Source organism: Poromitra crassiceps, assembly GCF_964638095.1.
Source record: "Poromitra crassiceps genome assembly, chromosome: 1".
NCBI lineage: Eukaryota > Metazoa > Chordata > Actinopteri > Beryciformes > Melamphaidae > Poromitra > Poromitra crassiceps.
Genome location: NC_139623.1, coordinates 99963721 through 99990817, shown reverse-complemented (window position 1 = coordinate 99990817; position 27097 = coordinate 99963721). Strand labels below are relative to the sequence as shown.

The window sequence follows — 27097 nt, the reverse complement described above, 5'->3', positions numbered from 1 at the left end:
AGAGCAAAATGAAGAGTTTGAATTGAAAACACATAACAGGTTGGTGTCACGGCTGCTACAGTTCTAGTCAAACGTTTGGATACACTTTCTCATTGAAGTGAATGGGAAGGTGTGTTCAAACTTTTGACTGTGTGTCACCATGTAGGAAGAAGGTTCAACTCCTGTCAATGTGTGACTTGCAGGGACGTTTGCAGGTGAAGGGACACACCCCCTTGATTTGACTGAGAGCTAGCGTAGAAATATTTGCAGATGATTGTGGGAAGATAAGCAGACAGGTTTTGCAATTGTAGCGGCGGGGAGGAGCGCACCGCTCGGCTAGTGCATGATGCAAATTTAGGTTTTTCGGGTAACACGGGTGAATGATGTGTATCTGTTTGATTAAGTTCCTCCACAAAACAAGTTCTGCCTGTCATTTGTTCCTCTCGATACAATAGAGGATACGTTTATTATAGCTGTGTCCAGCCACCCAATTTTATACCAAGCAACAATGTCTCAAGTCATGGATGCAGATGTTGGTGAAATTGACTTCCATGCATTTATACGCAACAGGTACAGTATTTATTTAATCGGCACCCTGGCTATCAATACAGAACCTGTAACCATTACAGACACATCCACTTCCACCAGGTGGTCATTATTATCAAGTGTAGCATTGTGTAAGGGGAGTTGTGTAGGGACACTCACTGTTATGCCTACCCCACACTACAGGATTTTCAAATCCTTGAAGATTATAAAAATCTTGAGAGCCCACACACTACAGGACAGAGAGAGCCGATTTTTTAACATTTCAATCTTGGGACACACACACAATCGCGTCTGTTCAAACGCAACCCCACACACTAGAAGATTATGCCGAAGATTCACCTTGGATAACTTTTAAAATGCCTATTCAGTGTGCGCACCGGGTGTAGTAGTGTCATTTCGTTTTCTAAACAAATTTTATTTTTTGTTTTTATAATGCATTTGCACTGAAAGGATTTGTTTAACTAATATTTGCGCGGACAGCCGCGTCCATTCGGGGTGTAGGCCTACTGTGCACGGCCAGGCGAAAACCGTCTGCACAGGTGTCTTGTGGAGGGGCGCGTCTGCTGATTTGACTCACTTTTCCGTGCGGACACTCGCCGATGCGGGAAGCTGAGACCTAAGCGCTTGTTGTAGGCTACATGCTTTGCAGTATAGCATTTAGTTTTCCGTCCCGTTCAAAGACGCACGGGTATTTCACCTCGATGACAATTTCCTCGTTCTTTGTTTCTGTGCGGGGCTGCGGGCGGCGGACGCGGACCAGATTATTTTGCGAAAAACTGTAATGGAAACGCAGCTACTACTGGCTCTCTGCTCAAGATGCAATCGCCTGTCGGGTTGTAAATATCTAGCATGTTAGATATGCCCGATTCACAATCGGGAAGAGGCAGTCTTCCCGATTGTGAATCTTTGAACCCCACACACTACAGGATCATTTGGGAAGATTATCTGCCCGACGCACTTCAAATCGGGAGCACCCCCGAGAAAATCGGGAGGGGGGAATCTTGGCCATAATCTTGCAAATTATCCTGTAGTGTGGGGTAGGCATTAGGCTAGTTAGCCATCCAGGAAGCCGAGAAACAGGAGTTTAAACACGACTGTTTTGTGTAAAGCTAGTGTAAGAGGCGCTGGCATACAGAGACAATTGTTTTGCTTGATGGCCAGATGGTGACAGATGTACAGTGGCCAGCGGGGACAAAGTTTGTCAAAGACATACGTCTAAAGGTCCTTACACATCAAGAGCGATGCAAATATACGGCACGAAATTGCGATGCGAGTTTTGACCCACCTGTCAATCACAGCCAGAGATGTGTACACGTCGGAAGCGAATTTCAGAAAAATCGACCGTGGTTCGAAAAAATAAACACCGCAATAACGCTGGGCGAAACTTCGCCGTTGGTATGCACGGTTGCATTGACTGATATAGGTTCGGAAAATATTATTGACGTGCGAATTAATCGCACGAAAAAAACGTGCTCGGTGTGTAAGGACCTTAATTACCATACACAGTAGCACATACTGTACACACATACCGGTATACACATAAACACAAATGTACACACATACAGTACAAAGTCTCTGTACCTCTCATATCACAAACTGTGACAGACACCTATAGGTCATAATGTATGAAGGACAGGCACGTATAGGTCATAATGTATGAAGGACAGACACGTATAGGTCATAATGTATGAAGGACAGACACCTATAGGTCATAATGTATGAAGGACAGGCACGTATAGGTCATAATGTATGAAGGACAGACACCTATAGGTCATAATGTATGAAGGACAGACACGTATAGGTCATAATGTATGAAGGACAGACACGTATAGGTCATAATGTATGAAGGACAGACACCTATAGGTCATAATGTATGAAGGACAGGCACGTATAGGTCATAATGTATGAAGGACAGACACCTATAGGTCATAATGTATGAAGGACAGGCACCTATAGGTCATAATGTATGAAGGACAGACACGTATAGGTCATAATGTATGAAGGACAGACACCTATAGGTCATAATGTATGAAGGACAGGCACCTATAGGTCATAATGTATGAAGGACAGACACCTATAGGTCATAATGTATGAAGGACAGACACCTATAGGTCATAATGTATGAAGGACAGGCACGTATAGGTCATAATGTATGAAGGACAGGCACGTATAGGGCATAATGTATGAAGGACAGACACGTATAGGGCATAATGTATGAAGGACAGACACGTATAGGTCATAATGTATGAAGGACAGACACGTATAGGTCATAATGTATGAAGGACAGACACGTATAGGTCATAATGTATGAAGGACAGGCACGTATAGGTCATAATGTATGAAGGACAGGCACGTATAGGTCATAATGTATGAAGGACAGACACGTATAGGTCATAATGTATGAAGGACAGACACGTATAGGTCATAATGTATGAAGGACAGACAAGTATAGGTCATAATGTATGAAGGACAGACAAGTATAGGCCATAATGTATGAAGGACAGACACGTATAGGTCATAATGTATGAAGGACAGACACCTATAGGTCATAATGTATGAAGGACAGACACGTATAGGTCATAATGTATGAAGGACAGACACGTATAGGTCATAATGTATGAAGGACAGACACGTATAGGTCATAATGTATGAAGGACAGACACGTATAGGTCATAATGTATGAAGGACAGACACGTATAGGTCATAATGTATGAAGGACAGACACGTATAGGTCATAATGTATGAAGGACAGACACGTATAGGTCATAATGTATGAAGGACAGACACGTATAGGTCATAATGTATGAAGGACAGACACGTATAGGTCATAATGTATGAAGGACAGACACCTATAGGTCATAATGTATGAAGGACAGACACGTATAGGTCATAATGTATGAAGGACAGACACGTATAGGTCATAATGTATGAAGGACAGACACGTATAGGTCATAATGTATGAAGGACAGACACGTATAGGTCATAATGTATGAAGGACAGACACGTATAGGTCATAATGTATGAAGGACAGACACGTATAGGTCATAATGTATGAAGGACAGACACGTATAGGTCATAATGTATGAAGGACAGACACGTATAGGTCATAATGTATGAAGGACAGACACGTATAGGTCATAATGTATGAAGGACAGACACGTATAGGTCATAATGTATGAAGGACAGACACGTATAGGTCATAATGTATGAAGGACAGACACGTATAGGTCATAATGTATGAAGGACAGACACGTATAGGTCATAATGTATGAAGGACAGGCACGTATAGGTCATAATGTATGAAGGACAGGCACGTATAGGTCATAATGTATGAAGGACAGACACGTATAGGTCATAATGTATGAAGGACAGACACGTATAGGTCATAATGTATGAAGGACAGACACGTATAGGTCATAATGTATGAAGGACAGACACGTATAGGTCATAATGTATGAAGGACAGACACGTATAGGTCATAATGTATGAAGGACAGACACGTATAGGTCATAATGTATGAAGGACAGACACGTATAGGTCATAATGTATGAAGGACAGACACGTATAGGTCATAATGTATGAAGGACAGACACGTATAGGTCATAATGTATGAAGGACAGACACGTATAGGTCATAATGTATGAAGGACAGGCACGTATAGGTCATAATGTATGAAGGACAGGCACGTATAGGTCATAATGTATGAAGGACAGACACGTATAGGTCATAATGTATGAAGGACAGACACGTATAGGTCATAATGTATGAAGGACAGACACGTATAGGTCATAATGTATGAAGGACAGACACGTATAGGTCATAATGTATGAAGGACAGACACGTATAGGTCATAATGTATGAAGGACAGACACGTATAGGTCATAATGTATGAAGGACAGGCACGTATAGGCCATAATGTATGAAGGACAGACACGTATAGGCCATAATGTATGAAGGACAGGCACGTATAGGCCATAATGTATGAAGGACAGACACGTATAGGTCATAATGTATGAAGGACAGACACGTATAGGTCATAATGTATGAAGGACAGACACGTATAGGTCATAATGTATGAAGGACAGACACGTATAGGTCATAATGTATGAAGGACAGACACGTATAGGTCATAATGTATGAAGGACAGACACGTATAGGTCATAATGTATGAAGGACAGACACGTATAGGTCATAATGTATGAAGGACAGACACGTATAGGTCATAATGTATGAAGGACAGACACGTATAGGTCATAATGTATGAAGGACAGACACGTATAGGTCATAATGTATGAAGGACAGACACGTATAGGTCATAATGTATGAAGGACAGACACGTATAGGTCATAATGTATGAAGGACAGACACGTATAGGTCATAATGTATGAAGGACAGACACGTATAGGTCATAATGTATGAAGGACAGACACGTATAGGTCATAATGTATGAAGGACAGACACGTATAGGTCATAATGTATGAAGGACAGACACGTATAGGTCATAATGTATGAAGGACAGACACGTATAGGTCATAATGTATGAAGGACAGACACGTATAGGTCATAATGTATGAAGGAGCATTACTGGTGGTGTATAAATGATGTGCACATTGTGCAGTAAAAACTCTTCACAAATCTTGCAAAACTAGACAACAGCTAAGTTGCTTGAAAAACCACAGGCATTTACAGTAAATTCAGAAGCCTAATACTTTCATCTGCACTCCAGGGCTCTATTCTGCTCAATCGTGATATTATTACCTCCGCCAAGGAGGTCATGTTTTCCGTGCCGACTGTCTGTTAGCAGGATTACGGAAAAACTACTGGGCCGATTTTGATGAAACTTGGTGGAAGGGTGTTGCATGTGCCAAGGAAGAGCCCATAAAGTTTTTGCACAGATCTGATTCACGTCAAGGAAAAGGGCCATAGCTAGGTATAGGATAGGGAGGTCGTAGACTAGAGAGTCGGGATTCGAAGGGTGGCTAGGGGGAGTGGCTAGGGGATGTGGGTGGTGGGAGGTGGCGTGGTCAGGAAAGGGGGAGGGGCTAGGGGAAAAGGGCCGTATCTAGGGAGGGCAGATTTTTCTTTTAATGCCAGGTATAAAGGGGGCACCATGATGGCTGCCATTTCATGGATATTCAACTTGTCCCTGACAGCTTCACTCTTGGAGGATGAGAGATACAGTAGAGGTGCAGGTCTGTTGTTTGGTCCAGTGTGTCTCTCCTCGAGCCTGGAGGTGCAGGTCTGTTGTTTGGTCCAGTGTGTCTCTCCTCGAGCCTGGGAACGTGATGAGAGATACAGTAGAGGTGCAGGTCTGTTGTTTGGTCCAGTGTGTCTCTCCTCGAGCCTGGAGGTGCAGGTCTGTTGTTTGGTCCAGTGTGTCTCTCCTCGAGCCTGGAGGTGCAGGTCTGTTGTTTGGTCCAGTGTGTCTCTCCTCGAGCCTGGAGGTGCAGGTCTGTTGTTTGGTCCAGTGTGTCTCTCCTCGAGCCTGGAGGTGCAGGTCTGTTGTTTGGTCCAGTGTGTCTCTCCTCGAGCCTGGAGGTGCAGGTCTGTTGTTTGGTCCAGTGTGTCTCTCCTCGAGCCTGTGGGAACGTGACCAATCTGCCAGCTCGTGTTTCATTTGCTCTGGCAGATGCCTCTTACCACCCTCCCATTCAAACAGATTTCCACCTACCATGAAAACCGCCAAGCCAATCACAGCCCCTTTATTACACGGCTTTGTATAATACTCAACTGATTGGTCAATCACAGCATTTAAGTTAAGTTATCCTTTATTTACTGTATCCCCATGGGGAAATTCATCCTCTGAATTTGACCCATCCTCTACGAGGAACCTTCCTTTTTATTTCTGGATAGCAAACCGCTGCTAGCAGACCGTTACTATGAACGCTGTTCTGATCTCTCTGGAGGACCACATCCAGTCACATCAATCAACAGAAAGAAGTCCGCTAAATGTAACAGTTGCTTCACATTGGGGTCCTGAATCACCCTGAGGGTTTATTTTGCCAATATGATGAGTGTCTCGCTGTAACAGCTGATCTCATGCAATAACGGTTGGCAAACCAGTTGATCAGTAATGTTAGTCTGTATACATGCTCTGCGCTGCGTCATACGTTTTGTCGTTCTGATTGGTAGAGAATTTTTTTACTTCGCCCATTGGTTACGCCCCCATGGAAATAGAAATTGAACTGAGAGATTCCAGACTCATTCGAATTTGCGTATTGGTCTGGCGATGTCAGGCTATCTCTCCGCTCTGACAGCAGGTCTCAGACCAGCAGCATGAGCCACCTCCCTCAGGTACATTGTCTGAATGAGCTGATCATTAAACGCCGCAGGAAGCCGTGGTCCCTTAAGAAATATGACTGTTTGCCCCCCCCCCCCAAAAAAAAACCTTTCCTCGCCGGTCTCCATGGCAACAGATGTCTTGTTTTGTCACGTTGTAAGAATATGGGTGGCGCTGTCACCATCACTGTCGCTGCGCGCCACTTGCCAAAGTAGCGAGTTTATATCCCCCCCGGCCCCCACCCTTCTTCTTCTGCTCGCATCTCTGGCTGTTAATTTCTCCACGGTTGCCAAGAGAAAGGCCCCTGTTCATTTACTACTTATCTATTGAGGTCATGCCTGCGAGAACAGAGCATATTCTGTGGCTCTCGACGGAGGAGGATCAGAGAGAGGGGCTGTGACTGCAGAGGAATTAAGCTTTTAAAAGTGATGCCGTGTCTGATGTTTAGCGCAACTAATGAACGGAGGAGCTCGCTCTACCAGACAGGCAGCAGGCAGAGGAAGGAGGAGCTCACTCTACCAGACAGACAGCAGGCAGAGGAAGGAGGAGCTCACTCTACCAGACAGACAGCAGGCAGAGGAAGGAGGAGCTCACTCTACCAGACAGGCAGCAGGCAGAGGAAGGAGGAGCTCACTCTACCAGACAGCAGGTAGAGGAAGGAGGAGCTCACTCTACCAGACAGCAGGCAGAGGAAGGAGGAGCTCACTCTACCAGACAGACAGCAGGCAGAGGAAGGAGGAGCTCACTCTACCAGACAGCAGGTAGAGGAAGGAGGAGCTCACTCTACCAGACAGCAGGCAGAGGAAGGAGGAGCTCACTCTACCAGACAGGCAGCAGGCAGAGGAAGGAGGAGCTCACTCTACCAGACAGCAGGCAGAGGAAGGAGGAGCTCACTCTACCAGACAGGCAGCAGGTAGAGGAAGGAGGAGCTCACTCTACCAGACAGCAGGCAGAGGAAGGAGGAGCTCACTCTACCAGACAGACAGCAGGCAGAGGAAGGAGGAGCTCACTCTACCAGACAGCAGGTAGAGGAAGGAGGAGCTCACTCTACCAGACAGCAGGCAGAGGAAGGAGGAGCTCACTCTACCAGACAGGCAGCAGGCAGAGGAAGGAGGAGCTCACTCTACCAGACAGCCCAATGTGAACCCAATGTGTCACCTCTGCTTGTGTGTGTGTGTGTGTGTGTGTGTGTGTGTGTGTGTGTGTGTGTGTGTGTGTGTGTGTGTGTGTGTGTGTGTGTGTGATGCTTGTCAGTGCCTGCTTGCATACTCCTGTGTGCCAGTCTCTCTCTCTCTCTCTCTCTCTCCCTCGCTCTCTCTCAATTCAATTCCATTCAAGGTCCTTTTTGGCATGAAATACCATCTCTCTCTCTGTCTCTCTCTGATTGGGGAGGGTGTTCAAGAAGCGAGCAGCGTCCAGGTGCCATTTGATTCTAAACCACAGGAAGGACCTTCATAACCCACTCTGCTTATTTTAATTACAGGCCTATTTTGGTGCAGGGCGCTCATGTCTCAGTGAGGATATCATCAGAATAGATGGTTCTGGGAGGTCTGTAGTTCTGTAATAGCAATGCACCAGCCAATAGCTGGTATAAGCCTAATGGAGATGAGTGCCCTGAAGAGAAACTACTTTCAGATCTTTCTCTTTTAGCTTTGTACAGAGAAAGAGTCCAATCTTGCGGTAGATGTTTAAATAGCCTATTACAAGTTGAAATAGCCTGAAAAGTCATCAAGGCCATTTTACACATTGGAGGTTTTTCACCGCAGAAACAGAACGGCACGTCAGTGTCAAAGAAGACTAAATACCAGATATTCTCTGTGGCTATTCACTGGGGACTATAGAGCATCTCCGTTATTTTTGCTTTTACACACTGTTGATTTACACTGTTACCCACAGTTCAGTGTGTACGATACAAGTTCTTCAGCTGCATCTACACGCCATCCATTTTCATGACTGTTTCAAACGGAAGGCCAAATAAGGCAGCTCTGAAGTGTCTTCATGCTCTGCCTGCTGCCCTGCTTGTGTTGGCAGCATATCTTGCAGGCATGGCTGGCTGTGTGTGTGTGTGTGCAGGTAGCTGGCTGACTTTCTGACTGTCGTTAGATTATTTGGTAGCTACCGGCTTGCTGGCATACTTGCACCCTGGTCATCTGTCTGCGTAGACCTGTCCTCTTTGTCCTGTCCAGACCCTCCCTGTGCTCGTACTCTGGCACACACACACACACACACACACACACACACACACACACACACACACACACACACACACACACACACACACACACACACACACACACACACACACACAGACACACACGACTGTGGCACAGCCAAGCTCCCTCTGCCCACTACTGTGACCTTCGCTGTCTCTTCCTCTTTTGGCAACAGCAACACCTCCTTCCTTCCTCTCTCCATCCTTCCCTCCCTCCCTCCCTCGCTCTCTCCCTCCTCCTTTCCTTCTGCTGGGGCGTGATCTAAAATAAGCGATGGAGGAAGTAGGACCAGTTTAGATGACCTGTATATCTGGAGCCACATAGCTACATTTGGCTCTTTATTACAGTATAGTGGCTGGTCACAGAGTGGGCCTGGTCATTGTGTTGCTGATTAGATCCTCTAGTCTTGACCGTTTCCTTATTGCCATATGAAAGACAAAACAGTACATCTGGCTTCAGACCCTTGATGAATACCAAAGATGGTCTGCTGCCTCCTGCAGAACATGCCCATGCCCACAAGGTGGAGCTGTGGATTGATTTTTGATTGCACACACTCTGTCACTGTCAAGGTCAAAGCCAGGTTGCACCTCTACATTCCCTCTGTGAATTCTTTATTACTATCTATCTAGAGGGAAATATAAATATTATGAATGAATATATGTATTATGAATCCTATATTTCTGCTGTTTGTCGACTGCTCCATTATGCCTTCAGTTGACATTTCACCTCCTTGATATATTGCCCTCTCCCCTTTACTGCCTCAGTATGGCCTGGACAGAAACCATATTCTATACAGCCACAGCAGGGCCTCTGTCTACATTTCCTTCACGTCTTAGCTTTGAGTGCTGGTGGAGAGAGAAATATAGGTCTTAGAAAATATTGATCTATAGCCCCAGTGCAATTGTCATCTACTGTAGCCAATATATATACCATCGTCCCCAACCCCTGTCCCCAGTGTCAGTCGTAGCCCTTCTCACTGACTCCCTTTACAGGGGCTTCCTGTAACGCCCCCCTCCCTGCACCTCTTCTTCTTCTCTTTAGTTTCACTTTCCACAACAGAACTCATTTCAAGGTTTGCCCTCTATTTGGTGAGCCCAAATATTGAAACCTAACTCATGTGGTTTAGAAGCACTGTAATTCTAAAGCCTTCAGCATTTTTTTTGTGGAAATTAAAAGTCTGGATATCACGTTGAAGGTTAATATGGGGCCAAATATGAGGACAGGAGAGCTGACTTTAGTACTGTATCATCCCATAACACATTCCTGCACCACCCAAGAAAGTATTGGATGCTCTGGAGGCTGGTGCACCAGGTGCAGTACAAACACTCGTCATATATTAAAGGATTTTACTAGTGCAAAGAAAGCAGCAGTCTGGGGAGATGCAATATTCACTGAGTTATGTGCAGGGGATGCCAGCTTCCATAGCTTAAGATTGAGTTGATTTGTAAAGCATGTGGGATCCAAAGCTATCCATCCACTCTATGCATGCATGCATGTCATGTATGCTCTGAGTCTATAGAGTCAAACGAAACAAAGAAAAATCCATTTGTGGAAATTGAGTATGCGTTAAACCCAGGGGGTGAAACAAGAATTTTTCTCTTGTTGCTCTGTGTGATTTCCCTATAACCTAATGTACCAGTCACATTACTACAGTATGTTGTTGTTGTGTTCAAGTCAGCACTTTGTCAAATGACCAGAGGAAAAGTATGACCTATCGTCTTTTGGCTGCGCACGCTGTTTCTCATGTGGACAGTGTAGGTCCAGCCTATTCAATTGGCAGCCCGTAGGCCATATCCAGCCCAGAAGCAACCTTTGAGGCCCAGCGAGCTTGAATTAATATTAATAGGCATTTTAATATTTTAGTTGTAATATTATTTTATAGAACATTATTTAATAGCAATGTTATTGTGTAGCCTAAATACTGTATTGGCCCAAATATAAGGTGACCCTGATTATAAGACGCCACCCCCCCTGTTTTTGGAAAATTCCTTTTTGAATATACATTACAGTATAGTTACATACTCTCACACTCTCCTACCAGGTTCTTGGAAGCGGTCAAAAATGATTTTCTTCTGCAGTTAGCATCAGTCAATCCATGGTCCGTTTCTGCAGTAGAGACATTGGAAGACTTGGAACGATTTGGACTCGTTTTCACTAGTCATGAATTTATTTCCGCCATGGCAGAAAATCACGTTTCACCAGCCTTCAGAAACTCCATGGCAGAAGGCTGAAATTTGGCATGGAGGTCAAGTGTGTGTGTGTGTGTGAAGGTGTGTGTCTTTGTGTTCATGCCAACTGGCTAAAAGGGGTCTTTGTGTTCATGCCAATTGGCTAAAAGGGGGCGATGCGGGGGTTGGGGGAGGGGGCACATTTCTAAATGCAGGGTGGCAGAGTAGGGTGGGCTGCCCCTGCCATCCTGCATTTAGTACTAGGGATGTCAATTTTCGGTTAATTTCACTTTCGATTAACCGACGCTAATAATCGATTAACCTATCGGTTAATTCATAATTTTTTAATATAAAAAAAAAAAAAAAAAAAAAAAATGTCTATTTACTCAATGAGCTCATGCCCAAACAAGGCGTGTCTATTTAGATGCTGAAATGTTAATGCTTTTTGTGTTAGAATTTCTAACACAAAAAGCATTAACAAGCATTAACAAAAAGCATCAACATTTCAACACAAATTCTTTTTGTGTTAGAATTTCTAACACAAAAAGCATTAACATTTCAGCATCTAAATAGACACGCCTTGTTTGGGCATGAGCTCATTGAGTAAATAGACAAAAAAAAAAAAAAAAAATGTTTTTTTATTTATATTAACTGATAGACCGACAGCAATAACCGAACAACGACGTTAGCGACGGTTAATCGATTAACGGTTAACCGTTGACATCCCTATTTAGTACATTTGCATATGTGTTCGCAACTATTGCGAATTCGTGCTTGTGACTACATTCATTTGCATTTGTTTAAAATGTGTCAATAGGGACACAGTGGCACAGTGGTAGTAGCGCTGTCGCCTCACAGCAAGAAGATCCTGGGTTCGATTACCACCTGGGACGCTGTGGGCGCTGAGGGTGCGTCCCCATCCCCATTTCGTCAGTTCCTACTGCCTGGCTCGTTAAAAGGGCCTTTCTGTGTGGAGTTTGCATGTTCTCCCCGGGCTCCCCTGGGGTTTCCTCCAGATAGGAACCCCCCGCTAAAAAACATGCAAAAAAGTGTCATTAACAAAAGGTTTAAAAAATATATATATATTTTTTTAATATTCTGCTGAAAATATCTGGGCCATCTACATTTCCTGGTTTTAAAATCTCGCCCAATTGAATTTGTAATTGAATACCCCTGGTGTAGGGATACGTGTGATGGGTGGTATTTTGTTACCTCCACATAACACCCTTTTCTCAGATGTGCCAGGTTTGATGACAGGGAATATGAGAGGGTGTTTATTATGCATGTGTGAGGGAGGACATGTTTTGACACCCAGCTGCTTGTTTCAGCCCAGGTGCGTGCTGCTGTGCATGGGTCCAGCGTGTGTGCGTGTGTGTGTGTGTGTGTGTGTGTGTGTGTGTGTGTGTGTGTGTGTCATGTTCTCAGTTACGGTATGTGATAAGTTCTGTGATTTTGGACATACCGGTATATATAAGTTGTCTCTTACATTCATTGATAGTACATAGAATGGATGAAGCCAGCGTGACGTCACCCATTGGGTTTTGATAGCAGAAAATGAGGCTTGAATCTCCCGCTTCCTGCTCATCGTTGATTGGTTGAATGGATTAACTTTACACGGAAGTACGGGGAGAGAGGGCTGTTAAAACACTAGTAGAAGAAGAAGAAGGAGGAGGGGGCGGCTGCCCCTAGCGGCTGCCGGGGGAGTTTCCGAATTTGTCTCACAGGCTTGAACGACTGCCATCTTGTTGTTCGCTTCTGTTTGCTAGCTTGCTCGCTGGCTGGCTGGTTGCAGTGGTGAAATGGTCCAGGACAACAAATATAATAACTTTTAGTCCGAAGGTATGGGCGAGTAGGAGTCCAGCCAGCCGACCACCGTCTTGTCCGGGGCCTGGCCAAGAGACCATGGTGTGGTGTGATCCTGGTGCATTGTGCCTGGTGTGAGTCTCCAGCCTGCTAGCTGCTGCTAAGCCTCCACAAGGTAAACTGCTATTATACTTATCTCTGGGCAAACTCTAAAATTGATAACTGAGGTGGATTTGGTCGCGCACTTGGTGCTCTGCTATGTTGGACTCGTTGGACTGTTTGAGTGATGCTCATGTTTGTAAGCTAACGCTAGCTCGATTAGCATCGTGTGCTAACGTGTGAGCACCGTTATAGCCTACTTTAACTGAAATTTGGTGGCGTTATGTTATAGTAATTAAATATAACACGGTGTCGTTTGTTTCTTCAAGGGATGGCCGTCGGAGTACCATGGTGGAGCAGGAACAGCACAACAGAACAGAGGCACATTGTCCCTTGGTCAAATTATTTGTGAAAATGAATGCTACGTTTTGATTCCCATGTGCATATTACTGTGAGAATATTGCTGATCATCAGTTGTTCAACCTAAGATATTGCAATAACATAAGCTAAATGCTGACAGATTTGAGACTTTTGATAGATTTACTTTGAGCCATTTGGTATGTATCTGCCAGTGTGTTTTTGTCAATAAACATTGCCAACAAAGAACCTTGTTGTGTAGGCTATGTGCTAAGTAAATCATGTACCCGAATGTACCCCAAATCTCATAGAACGAGCCCATTATAGTTGTCTGGTCAGAGCAGGCAGGTTGTTAATAAGATGTGATATAAAGATATTTGATGTCGAGTGAACCAGCTTCGACCAAATGACCAGGAAGAAGAATGAAGATGGAGAACCAACCGACTGCTTCAAATCAACAAATGATTTATATTTATTGAAATATGGTTATCTGTAACAATTCGACATAAACAAAGGCTACACCATGCAACATATATTTTGATATCATTCAAACTTAAAGAATGGTTAATTTTCCACCATGGTAGGCTGTACTGCTGTGAAATGGTTACCTATATTTGTATCAAGTGTTGCTTGGTAGATTATCTATATATGCCTAATTTACCAGTAGACATATTCGTGCAAGACCTTAGGCTATGTTGAGTTATATCGATCTGATAAAGTATGTTTTAAAATAAGGATAACAAATTGCTGAGCTTGGCGGATGCCTCAAGACAAGTATGTATCATTTTTAAATGTCCAATACCATACAGAAAAGCAAATTGAACAAACGACCAACAGCATTCAAGTCTGCAAAAACTTGTGATGTTATGTCCCGTTAACATATAACCTTATGACGCTTACTGTATAACATGGACAGACCATTTAACGTTAGGCTACTTTACATACCGTTAGATAACGTTAAATGGTCCGCCATGTTATGAGCATCACGTTACATGTATGCCATCTATACAGTTACGTGTGTCTACTAACATTATTAAAATATCATAAAGTAGCGCTATTTTCTGATAATTTGCTAAAGTATGACTTGCTATCTGCTAGCCATACTAGCCTTGTTTTGCTAGGTTTTCTTATTCGTGTACTTTCCGCAGACTAGATGCCTTTGCGGCACATTGCTGCCTCTAACGGGCGGAGGTATTACTGTTTCCCAATATCCGAAGTATATCGCCTATTTTCCTCGAAATGGGGCTATAATTAAAAAAACTGGAGCCTTGAGAGCATGAAAAATACTTGAAATTGTTTTTTCAGACCATAAACTCATTTGTAAAGTGTTTATTTAAGACAGAGACCGAGAGAGAAGTTGGCTCGTTTCACATAGAGTTGAATGGACGTTCAGGGATGATGTTACACAAGCTGCGCCCCCCACTGGCCATTTGAGAGTATGGCAACTTCCGCATAGGACTCAAAAAGAGACTGCCTGTAATGGCCACTGCTTACATTACATACCTGTAGTATATGGACCAGCAGCCAGTATTTTTTTATTATTATTTCCTGATTCCCCCCCTTTTTCTTCCCAATTGTACTTGGCCAATTTTCCCCCCTGCCCCCCCCGGTCGCTGCTCCACCCTCTGCCGATCTGGGGAGAGCCTTAGACTGGCACCATGCTTCCTCCGACACATGCACAGTTGCCAGCCGCTTCTTTTCACCTGACAGTGGGGAGCTCCACCAGTTCCCTTCCACCTCGAACAGGCACCCCGACCGACCAGAGGAGGCGCTAGTGCAGCGACCGGGACACATACCCTTAATCCGGCTCCACGCTTCCGTGACAGAGGCTATGCGGAGAGAGACATCACATCAGCCTATCAGAGAGCGGTGTGCACCGACAGAGCCCACCTCTTCATCAAATCTAAGCGCAGCTCCGCACCACGCCTCGTTTTTTGCCACTGAATTCTCCCCTATGGAAGGGGAAATCAAAAACATTGTCAAGAGACACTGCATGTGCTACAAAGTGACCCAGCCCTGAAAAACATTTCTGCTGAACCCCCTCTCATCTCCTTTAGAAAATGAGACAGATTGGTCCATAGTGCAGCAGAAATGAGGAAGTGGCTGAGCAGCACAGGGGAAGTGAGAGATGAAGTACGGCTGTGTAGGTGAAGTCTGTTCAGTTTAGCTCAGCTTCTACAACAGCTGCTCCTCAGATCTCTAATCCTTTTACAGTAGAGCCAAACTACTCTTTAAGATTCCGGCTTTTGCTCTTGTTGCCTTTCATGGGTCTGTTCAAAGCAGAGGCCGACTCCTTTCCAGCTTGCTCCCATATAGCTACATTTTAACTTTTGAAAACTCCTGTTCTCCTCTCGTTGTGTTGAGAGGCTTGTTTTGGGTATAACAGATTGCCCGGCCCCCTCAGCCTCCCCAGCTGCCAGTGTCTAGGCTGGCTGTGTCGTGTGGGTCAGTAGCCGCAGGCAGTTTGTCGGCTATGAGACAGGGAGGTGTGGGGCAGTAGCCGCAGGCAGTTTGTCGGCTATGAGACAGGGAGGTGTGGGTCAGTAGCCGCAGGCAGTTTGTCGGCTATGAGACGGGGAGGTGTGGGTCAGTAGCCGCAGGCTGTTTGTCAGCTATGAGACAGGGAGGTGTGGGTCAGTAGCCGCAGGCTGTTTGTCAGCTATGAGACAGGGAGGTGTGGGTCAGTAGCCGCAGGCAGTTTGTCAGCTATGAGACAGGGAGGTGTGGGTCTGTAGCCGCAGGCTGTTTGTCAGCTATGAGACAGGGAGGTGTGGGTCAGTAGCCGCAGGCAGTTTGTCAGCTATGAGACAGGGAGGTGTGGGTCTGTAGCCGCAGGCTGTTTCTTTTCGGATATGAGAGAGGGAGGTGTGGGTCAGTAGCCGCAGGCAGTTTGTCGGCTATGAGACAGGGAGGTGTGGGTCAGTAGCCGCAGGCTGTTTGTCAGCTATGAGACAGGGAGGTGTGGGTCAGTAGCCGCAGGCTGTTTGTCAGCTATGAGACAGGGAGGTGTGGGTCAGTAGCCGCAGGCAGTTTGTCAGCTATGAGACAGGGAGGTGTGGGTCAGTAGCCGCAGGCAGTTTGTCAGCTATGAGACAGGGAGGTGTGGGTCTGTAGCCGCAGGCTGTTTCTTTTCGGATATGAGACAGGGAGGTGTGGGTCAGTAGCCGCAGGCAGTTTGTCGGCTATGAGACAGGGAGGTGTGGGTCAGTAGCCGCTGGCTGTTTGTCGGCTATGAGACAGTGAGGTGTGGGTCAGTAGCCGCAGGCAGTTTGTCAGCTATGAGACAGGGAGGTCAGTAGCCACAGGCTGTTTGTCAGCTATGAGACAGGGAGGTGTGGGTCAGTAGCCGACTAGCCGCAGGCAGTTTGTCGCTATGAGACAGGGAGGTGTGGGTCAGTAGCCGCAGGCAGTTTGTCGGCTATGAGACAGGGAGGTGTGGGTCAGTAGCCGCAGGCAGTTTGTCAGTCAGTAGCCGACTAGCCACATGCTGTTTGTCAGCTATGAGACAGGGAGGTGTGGGTCAGGTAGCCGCAGGCAGTTTGTCGGCTATGAGACAGGGAGGTGTGGGTCAGTAGCTGCAGGCAGTTTGTCGGCTATGAGACAGGGAGGTGTGGGTCAGTAGCCGCAGGCAGTTTGTCAGCTATGAGACAAGGAGGTGTGGGTCAGTAGCCGCAGGCTGTTTGTCAGCTATGAGACAGGGAGGTGTGGGTCAGTAGCCGCAGGCTGTTTGTCAGCTATGAGACAGGGAGGTGTGGGTCAGTATCCGCAGGATGTTTGTCGCCTATGAGACAGGGAGGTGTGGGTCAGTAGCCGCAGGCTGTTTGTCAGCTATGAGACAGGGAGGTGTGGGTCAGTATCCGCAGGCTGTTTGTCAGCTATGAGACAGGGAGGTGTGGGTCAGTAGCCGCAGGCTGTTTGTCAGCTATGAGACAGGGAGGTGTGGGTCAGTAGCCGACTAGCCGCATGCTGTTTGTCAGCTATGAGACAGGGAGGTGTGGGTCAGTAGCCGCAGGCTGTTTGTCGGCTATGAGACGGGGGTGTGGGGGCGAGTGTCGGAAGGCCGGCAGACAGTTCTGGCTCCACTGTAGCTCTTCGCTGCTTCTCCAGCGGCTCTTGATGCCTGGTTGAAACCTCCCTCGCTGATACTCCCACACTGTCTGCTCTCTCTCTTCTCTCTCTCCTCATTTCTCTTTTGTCCTTCGTCTTCCCTCCTCTCTCTCTCAATTGCCTTTAGCTCTCTTTATCTCCCGGTCAGTGTATGTCTCTTTGTCTAGCTCTGCACTCCACTCTCCACTTCTCCTCACCTCTTCCCACACATTCCCATCTCTCCGTCCAGGCTGTCTTCTTCAGCTGGACGTTGCTGTCACGGTCGAGCCTGCAGAAAGTTGTTCTGTCAGACAGGCAGACAGTCAGTCAGCCCTTCAGCCAGACAGTTCCATAGAGACAACCCGTCCTACTGAAAGTGTTTCAGTCAGACAGTCATCCCTATGGGCAGTTATTCAGACAGACTTACATGAAGTCACTCAGTCACCCCCCAATGCTCAGACATTGCATGGCAACAGGCTACTGGTAGAAGCTCCCAGCCCACCACGCATCATGTTTACAGCCCAGCAGACACACCATCTGTGGCAGCTTGCAGACTTACAATGGCCTAGATGAAGAAGCAGTAACATAATGGCTTTATACTGTATGTGTCAACATACAAAGGCAATAAGATAGTTGAGACATCATTTAAATTCCTGCTCGGCTGTGCAACACTATCTGTGGCAGATAGTGTAATGACGGAAAAGGTCATCTGTTTTGTTTTGTTTTTCTCAACCATGATTTTATCAAATGTCTGTAAGGTGGTTTATTAAAACATTGTTTAAAATCCCTGCCTGTTTTGAATGCAGTTAGATTTATCTTTATAAAAGAAGCCATTTGTTTTTCTCGCCTTAATATAATCAGGAAGGAAAACAGAATACACATACAGTACATATAACTGAGCTATATTAAATAATATATACGCATCCGCACGCATCTCTTGACAGCCTAGTCCTATTTCCGGCTGGTTTGTCCCAGTGGATGAGCTTAGTTTAGATTCCAGTGGCCTTCAAATTAGCTATCACTCCATATACTGTACGTCAAGTGTATACATACGCGCTGCGCTCACACAGAATCATACACACTCAGGTTTTTGTTTTAGAACCGACAAATCCAAAAAATAAAAGACAAATAAACATTCAGGTCATCATCATCATGGGTCTTACAGATCAATTCTTAGTTTTTCAATAGTTAGCTTTGTGTTAAGTTATGTTGTTCGGTTACTTGTTCCAATCATCTTCAGAGAGAGAAAGAAGTAGAGAACGAAAAATAGAGAAAGAAGGGAGCGAGACATACTGTACACATATGGGCCAAACGAGCATATCCGAAGCTAAATGGGAGTAGAAGCTCTTCCAGTATTCATATGCGCCAACCATTTGGACCAGAACCTATCAAATGTATCCTTACTCAATCTTAGATAGGTCAGCTTTTCCATCTCATATATTTCCTGTACAATTGCTATCCACTCTTTTTTTGTTGGTGGGTCCTGGTTTAGCCATTTTCTTGTTATTATTTTTTTGCTGGCTAAAATAAGTATATTGAGGAGGTATTCATCTTGGGGATTAAATTCGATTGATATATAGCAATCGAATCCCCAGGTATATGGTGCCAAAACCATCATCTATTTCAAAACCCAGTATTAATTTGATCTCTGAGATTATTTTTAGCCAGTAATCTTGGATTACTGGGCATTTCCAAAATATGTGATAGTGATCAGGGTGTCCATTATTAGGTGATAATGTACACCTAGCTAAGTAGTTCCAGGCAAATGGTCTGTTCATCGTTCATATCAATGCGCTAGGATCACAACAGAGCGGTTTGAGCTCTATACCACCATTAAGGGTTAATATGGCACTTTTATAAGTTTAGAAAATAAATTAGTTGGTCAAAGTAACTATTTAGATAGTGTGTGCTCTGTGTGCTCAGTTTATCAAAATAACGGCTATTTAGAAATCTGTCCTTTTCGGATATCTGACGTCCGCTGACAGAAACTGCTCTCAGCTGTCAACTGTCAAACCAGCACTGTTTACAACTTTGCAGCAAGCCAGCCAGGCGCTTTGCAAGAGCGTGCGCTGCCTGTATCACTGATACAAATCAAGTCTAAGAGGAAAAAGATGAGATCAATAAAAAGAAAACAACGAAATAAACAGTTAACAGCAACACACTGAGAGACATCCTTGTACAAAACATACCTGGACTCCAACATAGAAAGCTTCAGATGGTTTTCAGTCTCCTCCGAGCGCGGCACGCGCCACTTACCTCTTAACACCTGCAGATGTTAACGTAATTCCCTGGAATGCGAGTTTAACGAGCCAGTTACATGGCGTTGCATTCTTAGACATTGCTGTTTGCTTTATTTTGTATGTTACATACAATTGGCCAAATTATTAGTTAGTATATGCCATGGTCTAGAAATTCTGCCAGGTGCAGGCACTAAGCGGCCATTTTCTCCAATGATAATCTTGAGCAGCCGAGGGGACTATTTTGTCTCGCCGGTTCTCAACTCATATCCAAGCTTATGAAAACTAGATTTTGATTGCAAAATGCATGACAATATAAATGAATGGTCTTGTTTTGTTGCTTTGGCAAGTGACCATGGTATAAGCTGGTTAATGCACTTCGAGGTGTCCATTATCAGAAATTAATGTACTTTGCGGAAGCAACCGTTCAGGTTCACGCCTCCGCGTCGTACATTAATTTCTGATAATGGACACCTCGTCGTGCATTAACCCTTACGTGTAAGAGGTTGTTCAAGCCAAGGACATGTCGGTCTCTATTTAAATAACGCTAACCAGGCATCAAGTTCGTGAAAGAGCGCAATAATTAATGCTTCAAGCTCATACACTGTATGGATGTTTTTTTTTACCACTGTAAATCTCAGACAGAGATGATGCATTCATTTAGGCTCCACATTGGGTTTCGTTTAGCCCAATTGTCCCACTGCAGAAAATATTTGTATGGTGTGTGAGAGACAATATACTTAGCGAGCCACACGCATTAGTTTGTCAAAGGGAGACATAGATTAGTTACAGCATGTTTTACCAAGTGAACCAAGCTTTGCCTTTTCCTCATCATTTACTGTTTTGTCAAACAATAATTGGCATTGATTTCTGTCTGTCAGCACCAGGCTAAAGTAGAACATTAGCATTTGAAGTGAAAACCCAAATGTTGATCCAGTTTGACCATAGGCTGTATAAAGAAATGAGCGGAGTCTGTGTGACGTCACCCCTTCGTTTGTGGACTCCCGATTTGAAGCCTCCAGTTTGGCGTCTTGGCCGCTGCCATCTTGGTTCTCCCGCAGCTCATGCGAGACATGAGACCAGGGGTTTCCGACAAGAGCCGTCTGCTATTGGTTCGTGATCAGCACCTGTCAATCATACCCAAAACAGTGATCTTTTTTTATTGTTTATTTATATAAAAATTCACCCTCTCTACAGTTTTCAAGAAAGGTGAAATCAGCTATGCAGACCAAACCACTTTTTTAACTAGGCTGTAAACACATTTATTTATGCTGTAAACTCCGGCATTTTAACACGGGTGAATGGGATTGACTCGTTTTTGCAACCAGCCTCAAGTAGCCATTCGAGGAACTGCAGTATTTAGGACTTCCACATTGCCGTCAATGAAGACCAAGAAAGCCTGCCCGTCGAGTTTGATGCCGTTTTTTTCAAGTCCCAACTGTAAACATTGATTTATCCTCTATTCCCTCCTCCCCTGTCTTTCCAATGGTGACAAAGGACGACCCAAACCAACATCTAGAACAGACATATCATCAAGGATTGTGATAGTACACATATAAAAGTTCTTCACTTCCCTCCCTCCAATTACCCCAATGCCACCTCCCCACCCCACCCTGTAGGACTCAGATGGCCCTCCCAGACCAGAAGGCATCCACCCCCCGGTGTTCTCGGCCCTGCGCCAGTCCAGAGTGGTGTCGTCCACCTCCGAGGAGGAAGAGGCTCTCACAGAGAAGTTCCTCAAGATCAACTGCAAGTACATCACTGACGGCAAGGTGAGCTGTAAACACACACCCATTCACGTGTATGAGTGTGTGTGTGTGTGTGTATGTCTGGTTGTGCAAGATGCATGTCTCTCTCCATTTGTGCATGTGTGTATGGGTGCACTTGTTTAAGGGCACCCTGTACCCCCTCGGTCACGCAACAGACGGACACCAGCAAGGACAGAGTGTACTGCTGTAATCGAGAGCATAACTTGCCGGCAGGCAGCGAAATAAACGCCGCCTCCTTAAACATGACAGATGGAGCGAGAAAAGAAACAGTTGCATCAGTATAATAATAAGCCACGACAGTCATTTTGCTACTTCAAAAGGATGGTTTGGTAATAAGGAATTGTAAGACATGAAAATAAGGGATATTGGTGAAATAGGTTGATTTTCAGTGTAGCTGGACACAGCAGAAACATTTTCAACAATCTAAAATATCAGTTGTAATTGTAAACGGTAAAGAACAGGCGCTTCTTTCTCGACTTTTTTTGCCTTAACGTTAAACAATCACACAGAGAGAAATCTGCCGTAGAAGAGGAAGAGATAGTAATTTGCTGAGGCTGGATTTTTGCGGATCTGTCACCTCGGCAGTAGTGTGTGTCATACAATGCCATCTTTGATTACTTTTTATGCCTCCGCCGGCGATAGCCAGTCCGGCTATAGCTACATCCGACGGATGTACTACATCCGTCCATCCGTACGTACCACTGGTAGGTACGTCCGATGTTCGTTAACGCGATATCTGAGGAACGCCTTGATGGAATTTAATCAAATTTCCCTCAAACGTCGACTTGGACTCAATGATGAACTGATTAGATTTTGGTGGTCAAAGTTCAAGCTCACTGTGACCTCACGAATGCCAAGTTCGTTAACACGATATCTCAGGAACGGCTTGACGGAATTTCTTCCAAATTGTCTCAAACGTCCACTTGGACTGAAGGATGAATGGATTCGATTATGGTGGTCGAAGTTCAAGGTTACTGTGACATCATGACCGCTCGTTTCATGCTCGTTAACGTGATATCTCAGGAACGCCTTGACGGAATTTCATCTAATTTGCCTCAAACGTCCACTTGGACTCAAGGATGAATGGATTACATTTTGGTGGTCAAATGTCACTGTGACCTCTCAAACGCCAATTTCAAGCTCGGAAACACCATATCTCAGTAACACCTTGACGAAATGTATTCACATTGGGCTCAAACGTCAAAGTCTGGACAGACATGCATGTCGACTCTTCACTTTTTGGCGGAGGCATATATCCGCGGTGCGGTCGGTCTAGTTTGTCATTTGAACTGGGCATGACTTTGTTCTCACACCACCATTCATAATTTTTCTTTAGTGCAAATACTCACTACGATATCACTATTACTGTTGCGTTTTCCACCTATAGGCCAAGCTGGCACCACATCATCGAGTGTGCTTGGCCAGGGCCATACCTCCTTTTTAGGCGAAAGTAGACAATCTTTCATAATCACATTAAACATTATTAATAGTATGTGACTTGAAAGGAAGCGGCTGGCGACTGCAAATCTATGGGAGAAACATGTGCTAGTCTACGGCTCTCTCCAGATCAGCAGAAGGGGCGGAGCAACGCCCCGGACAGCAAGAGGAATTGGCCAAGTACAATTGGACTGAAAGTTTTAAAAATGATTAAAAAAATAACACTAAATCCAAAACAACTCATGGAATGCATTGAACATTGCAAATTGATGATATCTAACAGGGTAATAATGTTTGAGGCTGAAGTTTTCTTTTACTAATTTAATAAACCAACGCGGAGAGCACACAATACCTTCAGTAAACACTGTGCCTACAGTGTCAGTCAACACTGTGTCTACAGTGTTTACTGAAGGTGAGCAGATGTGAATTAGTTTGGTGTAATTAGTAGTTTAACTTAGTTTATCGTAGTTAATCTACGGTAGTTCAGATTAACCATGGTGTCTTCTGGTTGTAAATGGAATTAATCCAATTCAAGGTCTTCAGTACTAGAATAAGGTTTCAGAGGTCTTAAAAATGTGTCTTTTTCTCGGTGCATTACTTTTCTAATGAAACCTTTTATTCTTCAGCCTTATTTTGGAGTGAAATTGTTAGATTGTGCATTTTATTTGCTTTGGCATTGACGCATTGAAAAGTCTTAATTTGATCTTGTAGAAACCTATAGTCACTTGGGATAACTTCACCATTCTAAGAATTCATTTTACAATTTACATGTTGTGAACCACATTAAAACGGCAACATCAATAGTGAATATCTAAATAGCTTTCTTATGAACTCTTTGTAAAAACAGCGTATTTTGAGATAAGAAATATACGTGGACTTTGAATGTTTCCTTTGATACATCGCGGAGTGCTTGCTGCTCAGATTGTTGTTGTTGGTCAGCTTTCACCATTGAGTGGGCAAGATGGCAGCCTGCTGCCCGGAGGGTTTTATTAAAATGCACACGTCCAGCGAGCTGATATGGCGCTGCTGCCTGAGGGAGACCTTAAACAACTGCACAGTGTGTCAGTGCAGGCCATTGCACTGACACACTGTGCACATTCAGGCAGCTGTCCTGCTCTCAGACACACAGATCCATGGAATTGAGCCACTACTGATTCACTCTCAGCTACCAAATCAAAGCCTGAAGTAGTCAGTGCTGCAAGCCAATAACTTCTACTTGATTTAGGACATTTGTGGTCTCAAACGGATGTTGACTTTGGTTTTGATTATCTTTTGTGCTAACTTGGTAACATGCTCACCACTTGTTCCTTTTATTTAAAAGTACCTACTGTAACATCCGTAGTCTTGACCGGTTTCTCACCCATCCCTCTTTTTCTCTCCCCACCTGCTTTCAGGGTGCGGTGAGCGGTGTGCTGCTGGTGACGCCAAACAACATCATGTTCGACCCTCACCGGATGGACCCCCTGGTTCAGGCCCACGGCTGTGAGGAGTATGGCATCATGTGCCCTCTGGAAGAGGTCCAGTCCGCTGCCATCTGCAAGGAGATCACCGACTCCAAGATCAGAGAGACCATGCCCGAGTAAGAGAGCGTGTAGACGCACGTATACAAGCTCGGCGGTAGCCTTTAGGGCTCATTCATACAGGTTACAGCAGTCCACAGCAGCTGCTGCGTGTAGTGCGGCTGTAGTACGTCGATGTGGGAGTGTCTCACTTCACCCCCCTTTCTGCCTTCTCCCCTTCACAAAAAGCATGTGTGCAAGCGAACCAGGGAAAAGCGTTTTTAAAAGGCTATTTTGTAGCTTTAGTTTTGTTTCTCTTTTTTTAGTTTTGTTTCTGTTTTTACTTGAGATATCTGCTATTTTACCGTTTGGGTTGCATCCCCGGAAAGTAGGATCACCCTGTACTTTCTTGCTGTATGACCACTACATGTTTTTCACGCAGTTCCCTGCTGCACCCACTGCTGTAGCTAACGCACTACCCCCATTAACAATGAATAGAGCACGGGGGAGCCAATGCGGATCCTGTGTGAATGCAGCCTCAGTCGAAGCCCCAATCTATTCTCAGAGAAAAAAGGTTCCACTCGGAGGTGGAGCGACAGTGCAACAAGTATGTAGAAAAGAGAAAATTTACACAATTTTTTATTTGTACATTAAACACTGACCTCTGACTCTCACAACCACAGTCTTATTCATACAGTTACACCTTGCTGTTCCTCTCGGTTTAATTCAGTTTTTCACCCACTGTCTGTCTCTTACCAACTCACACCACACACCCTCAGAAATGCACCAGCATCACTGTAATCATCACCGTTCTCTCCTGCATCCATAGTCAGATTGCATCAGAGAAGACAGTTTAATTCTTTCCCCCCTCTTGCCAAAATAAAAAGGAAATGGCAATTACAGCAGGGTTAATGAAGTATGCCTTCACCCTCCTACGTCCTAATTGCTCACCCCTTTGTGCAGTGGGAAGCAGCCACTTTAGAGGAATCAGCGATGCCGCCTCCCACAGATGTGGGAGTGTTGTCAGTGGTGTAGTGGAGGGTAGACGCCGTCTACCTACTTATTTTTCAGACGGCTTTGCGTCTACTCACTTCTAAATCTCCTCTAATGCGCATCCATTCAAGTTTTTTTTCTCTTTTCTGCCTAAAGTCTCTGCCGGGCAGCCATAGTCGCAGCCTGTCTAGTGTTATTGAACGCCTGTGTCCACCAGAGGCATTCCCGACGCGGCTCTCCGCTCTGCTCCACTAAACAAATCGGCCTGTGTATTTTCGCTCCTCTCTTTGAGTTGCGTCAAGCAGCACAGAGCAGATCGAGCTGGGCAGGAATTCACGAGAATAATAAAATAAAACATCCTGTCGATTTTCAAAATAAAACCTGTTACTGTATGTCAAGAGAGAAACAGTCACATATTGCGGGGGGGGGGGGGGGGGGGGGGGCGCAATTAACCTGCTTTCTATAATAATGCATCCCTCAATTACTTGAATGCTTTCATTATTTTGGCAGCTACTTGGGTTCAAATTAACTTAGTGAGTTGGTTTGAAATTTGTGTATCAGTGAACAGTGTTTTTGTAGACACCAATAATGACTGCCCAGCAAAAGTAGTTTAAACTAGTAAGTATAGTTAAATATATATATATATATATATATATATATATATATACACGTGTGTATGTATGTACATGTGTGTGTGTGTGTGTATGTGTATATATATATATATATATATACACACACACATGTACATACATACACACACACACATATATATATATATATATATTAGAGATGCGCGGATGAGCTTTTATGCCACCCTAATCCGCATGTATGCATGAACAATCCACCCGCCATAAATCTGTGCAAATTATTTTGTACTATTTATAGATGAGGGATTTGGGTAGATGAACTTACTGTTTCTGCTGCCGTCGGTGCGATCGCTGCAGTCGACTCCAAATAAACTTCCATGCTGTATTAGGCCTGCACGATATGAGGAAAATCTGCGATGTGCAATAACATTGTTCAATATAACGATGACGATACGACTTGCGATAAATAAACAAATATTAAAGTATGCATATTAGCTATACAGTTGCTATGTCTTTCTGCTTTAATAATGCTAACATAGACTCCAAACATAGCCTATGCCCACTGAATAAAGAAATGAAATACACACTGACTCTAGCTGAAACTACACACAGCGTGTTTGGGCTTTGGCAGAGGGGCAGAGTGCACTGTTGCAAGGGAAAGGTGTACGCTGGATTTAGAACACAAGACAAAAAGATCAGATGCATGACGCATGTAAATCAAACCACTTTTGTTATTCATTGCGTTTCAGGCAGTCTTTGCGATGTGTTTATTGCGCATGTTCATATTGCGATGACGATAAAAATACGATTAATTGTGCAGCCCTATGCTGTAAAATCCACTCCAGCACTTGCTTGCCCATGTAGCATACTAGGCTAACGCTATAGCTTTAGGTTTAGATCAAGACTGGATTGACCTATGGGAATATAATACCAGGGCCTCTTCTCTTCCAACCTGTCTTCAGTGGAGACTCCTGTTTGACGTTCTGGTGACATCATTGACCATACTGTAAGAAAGAAGGCATCCCATCTACGTTGACGCGTGGC

At 44.6% G+C, this 27097-nt stretch overlaps 1 protein-coding gene across 2 annotated transcripts in view; it reads left to right on the top strand.

Moving 5' to 3' along the window:
- Nucleotides 1-27097, top strand: part of oxr1a (oxidation resistance 1a) — a 108463-nt gene that overhangs the window by 47637 nt on the left and 33729 nt on the right. For both annotated transcript variants that reach the window (XM_083641743.1, XM_083641742.1), the window contains exons 5-6: nucleotides 21388-21540; nucleotides 24369-24553. In XM_083641743.1, coding sequence (XP_083497869.1) covers nucleotides 21388-21540; nucleotides 24369-24553 — 338 coding nt within the window. The remainder of the gene's footprint in view (nucleotides 1-21387; nucleotides 21541-24368; nucleotides 24554-27097) is intronic.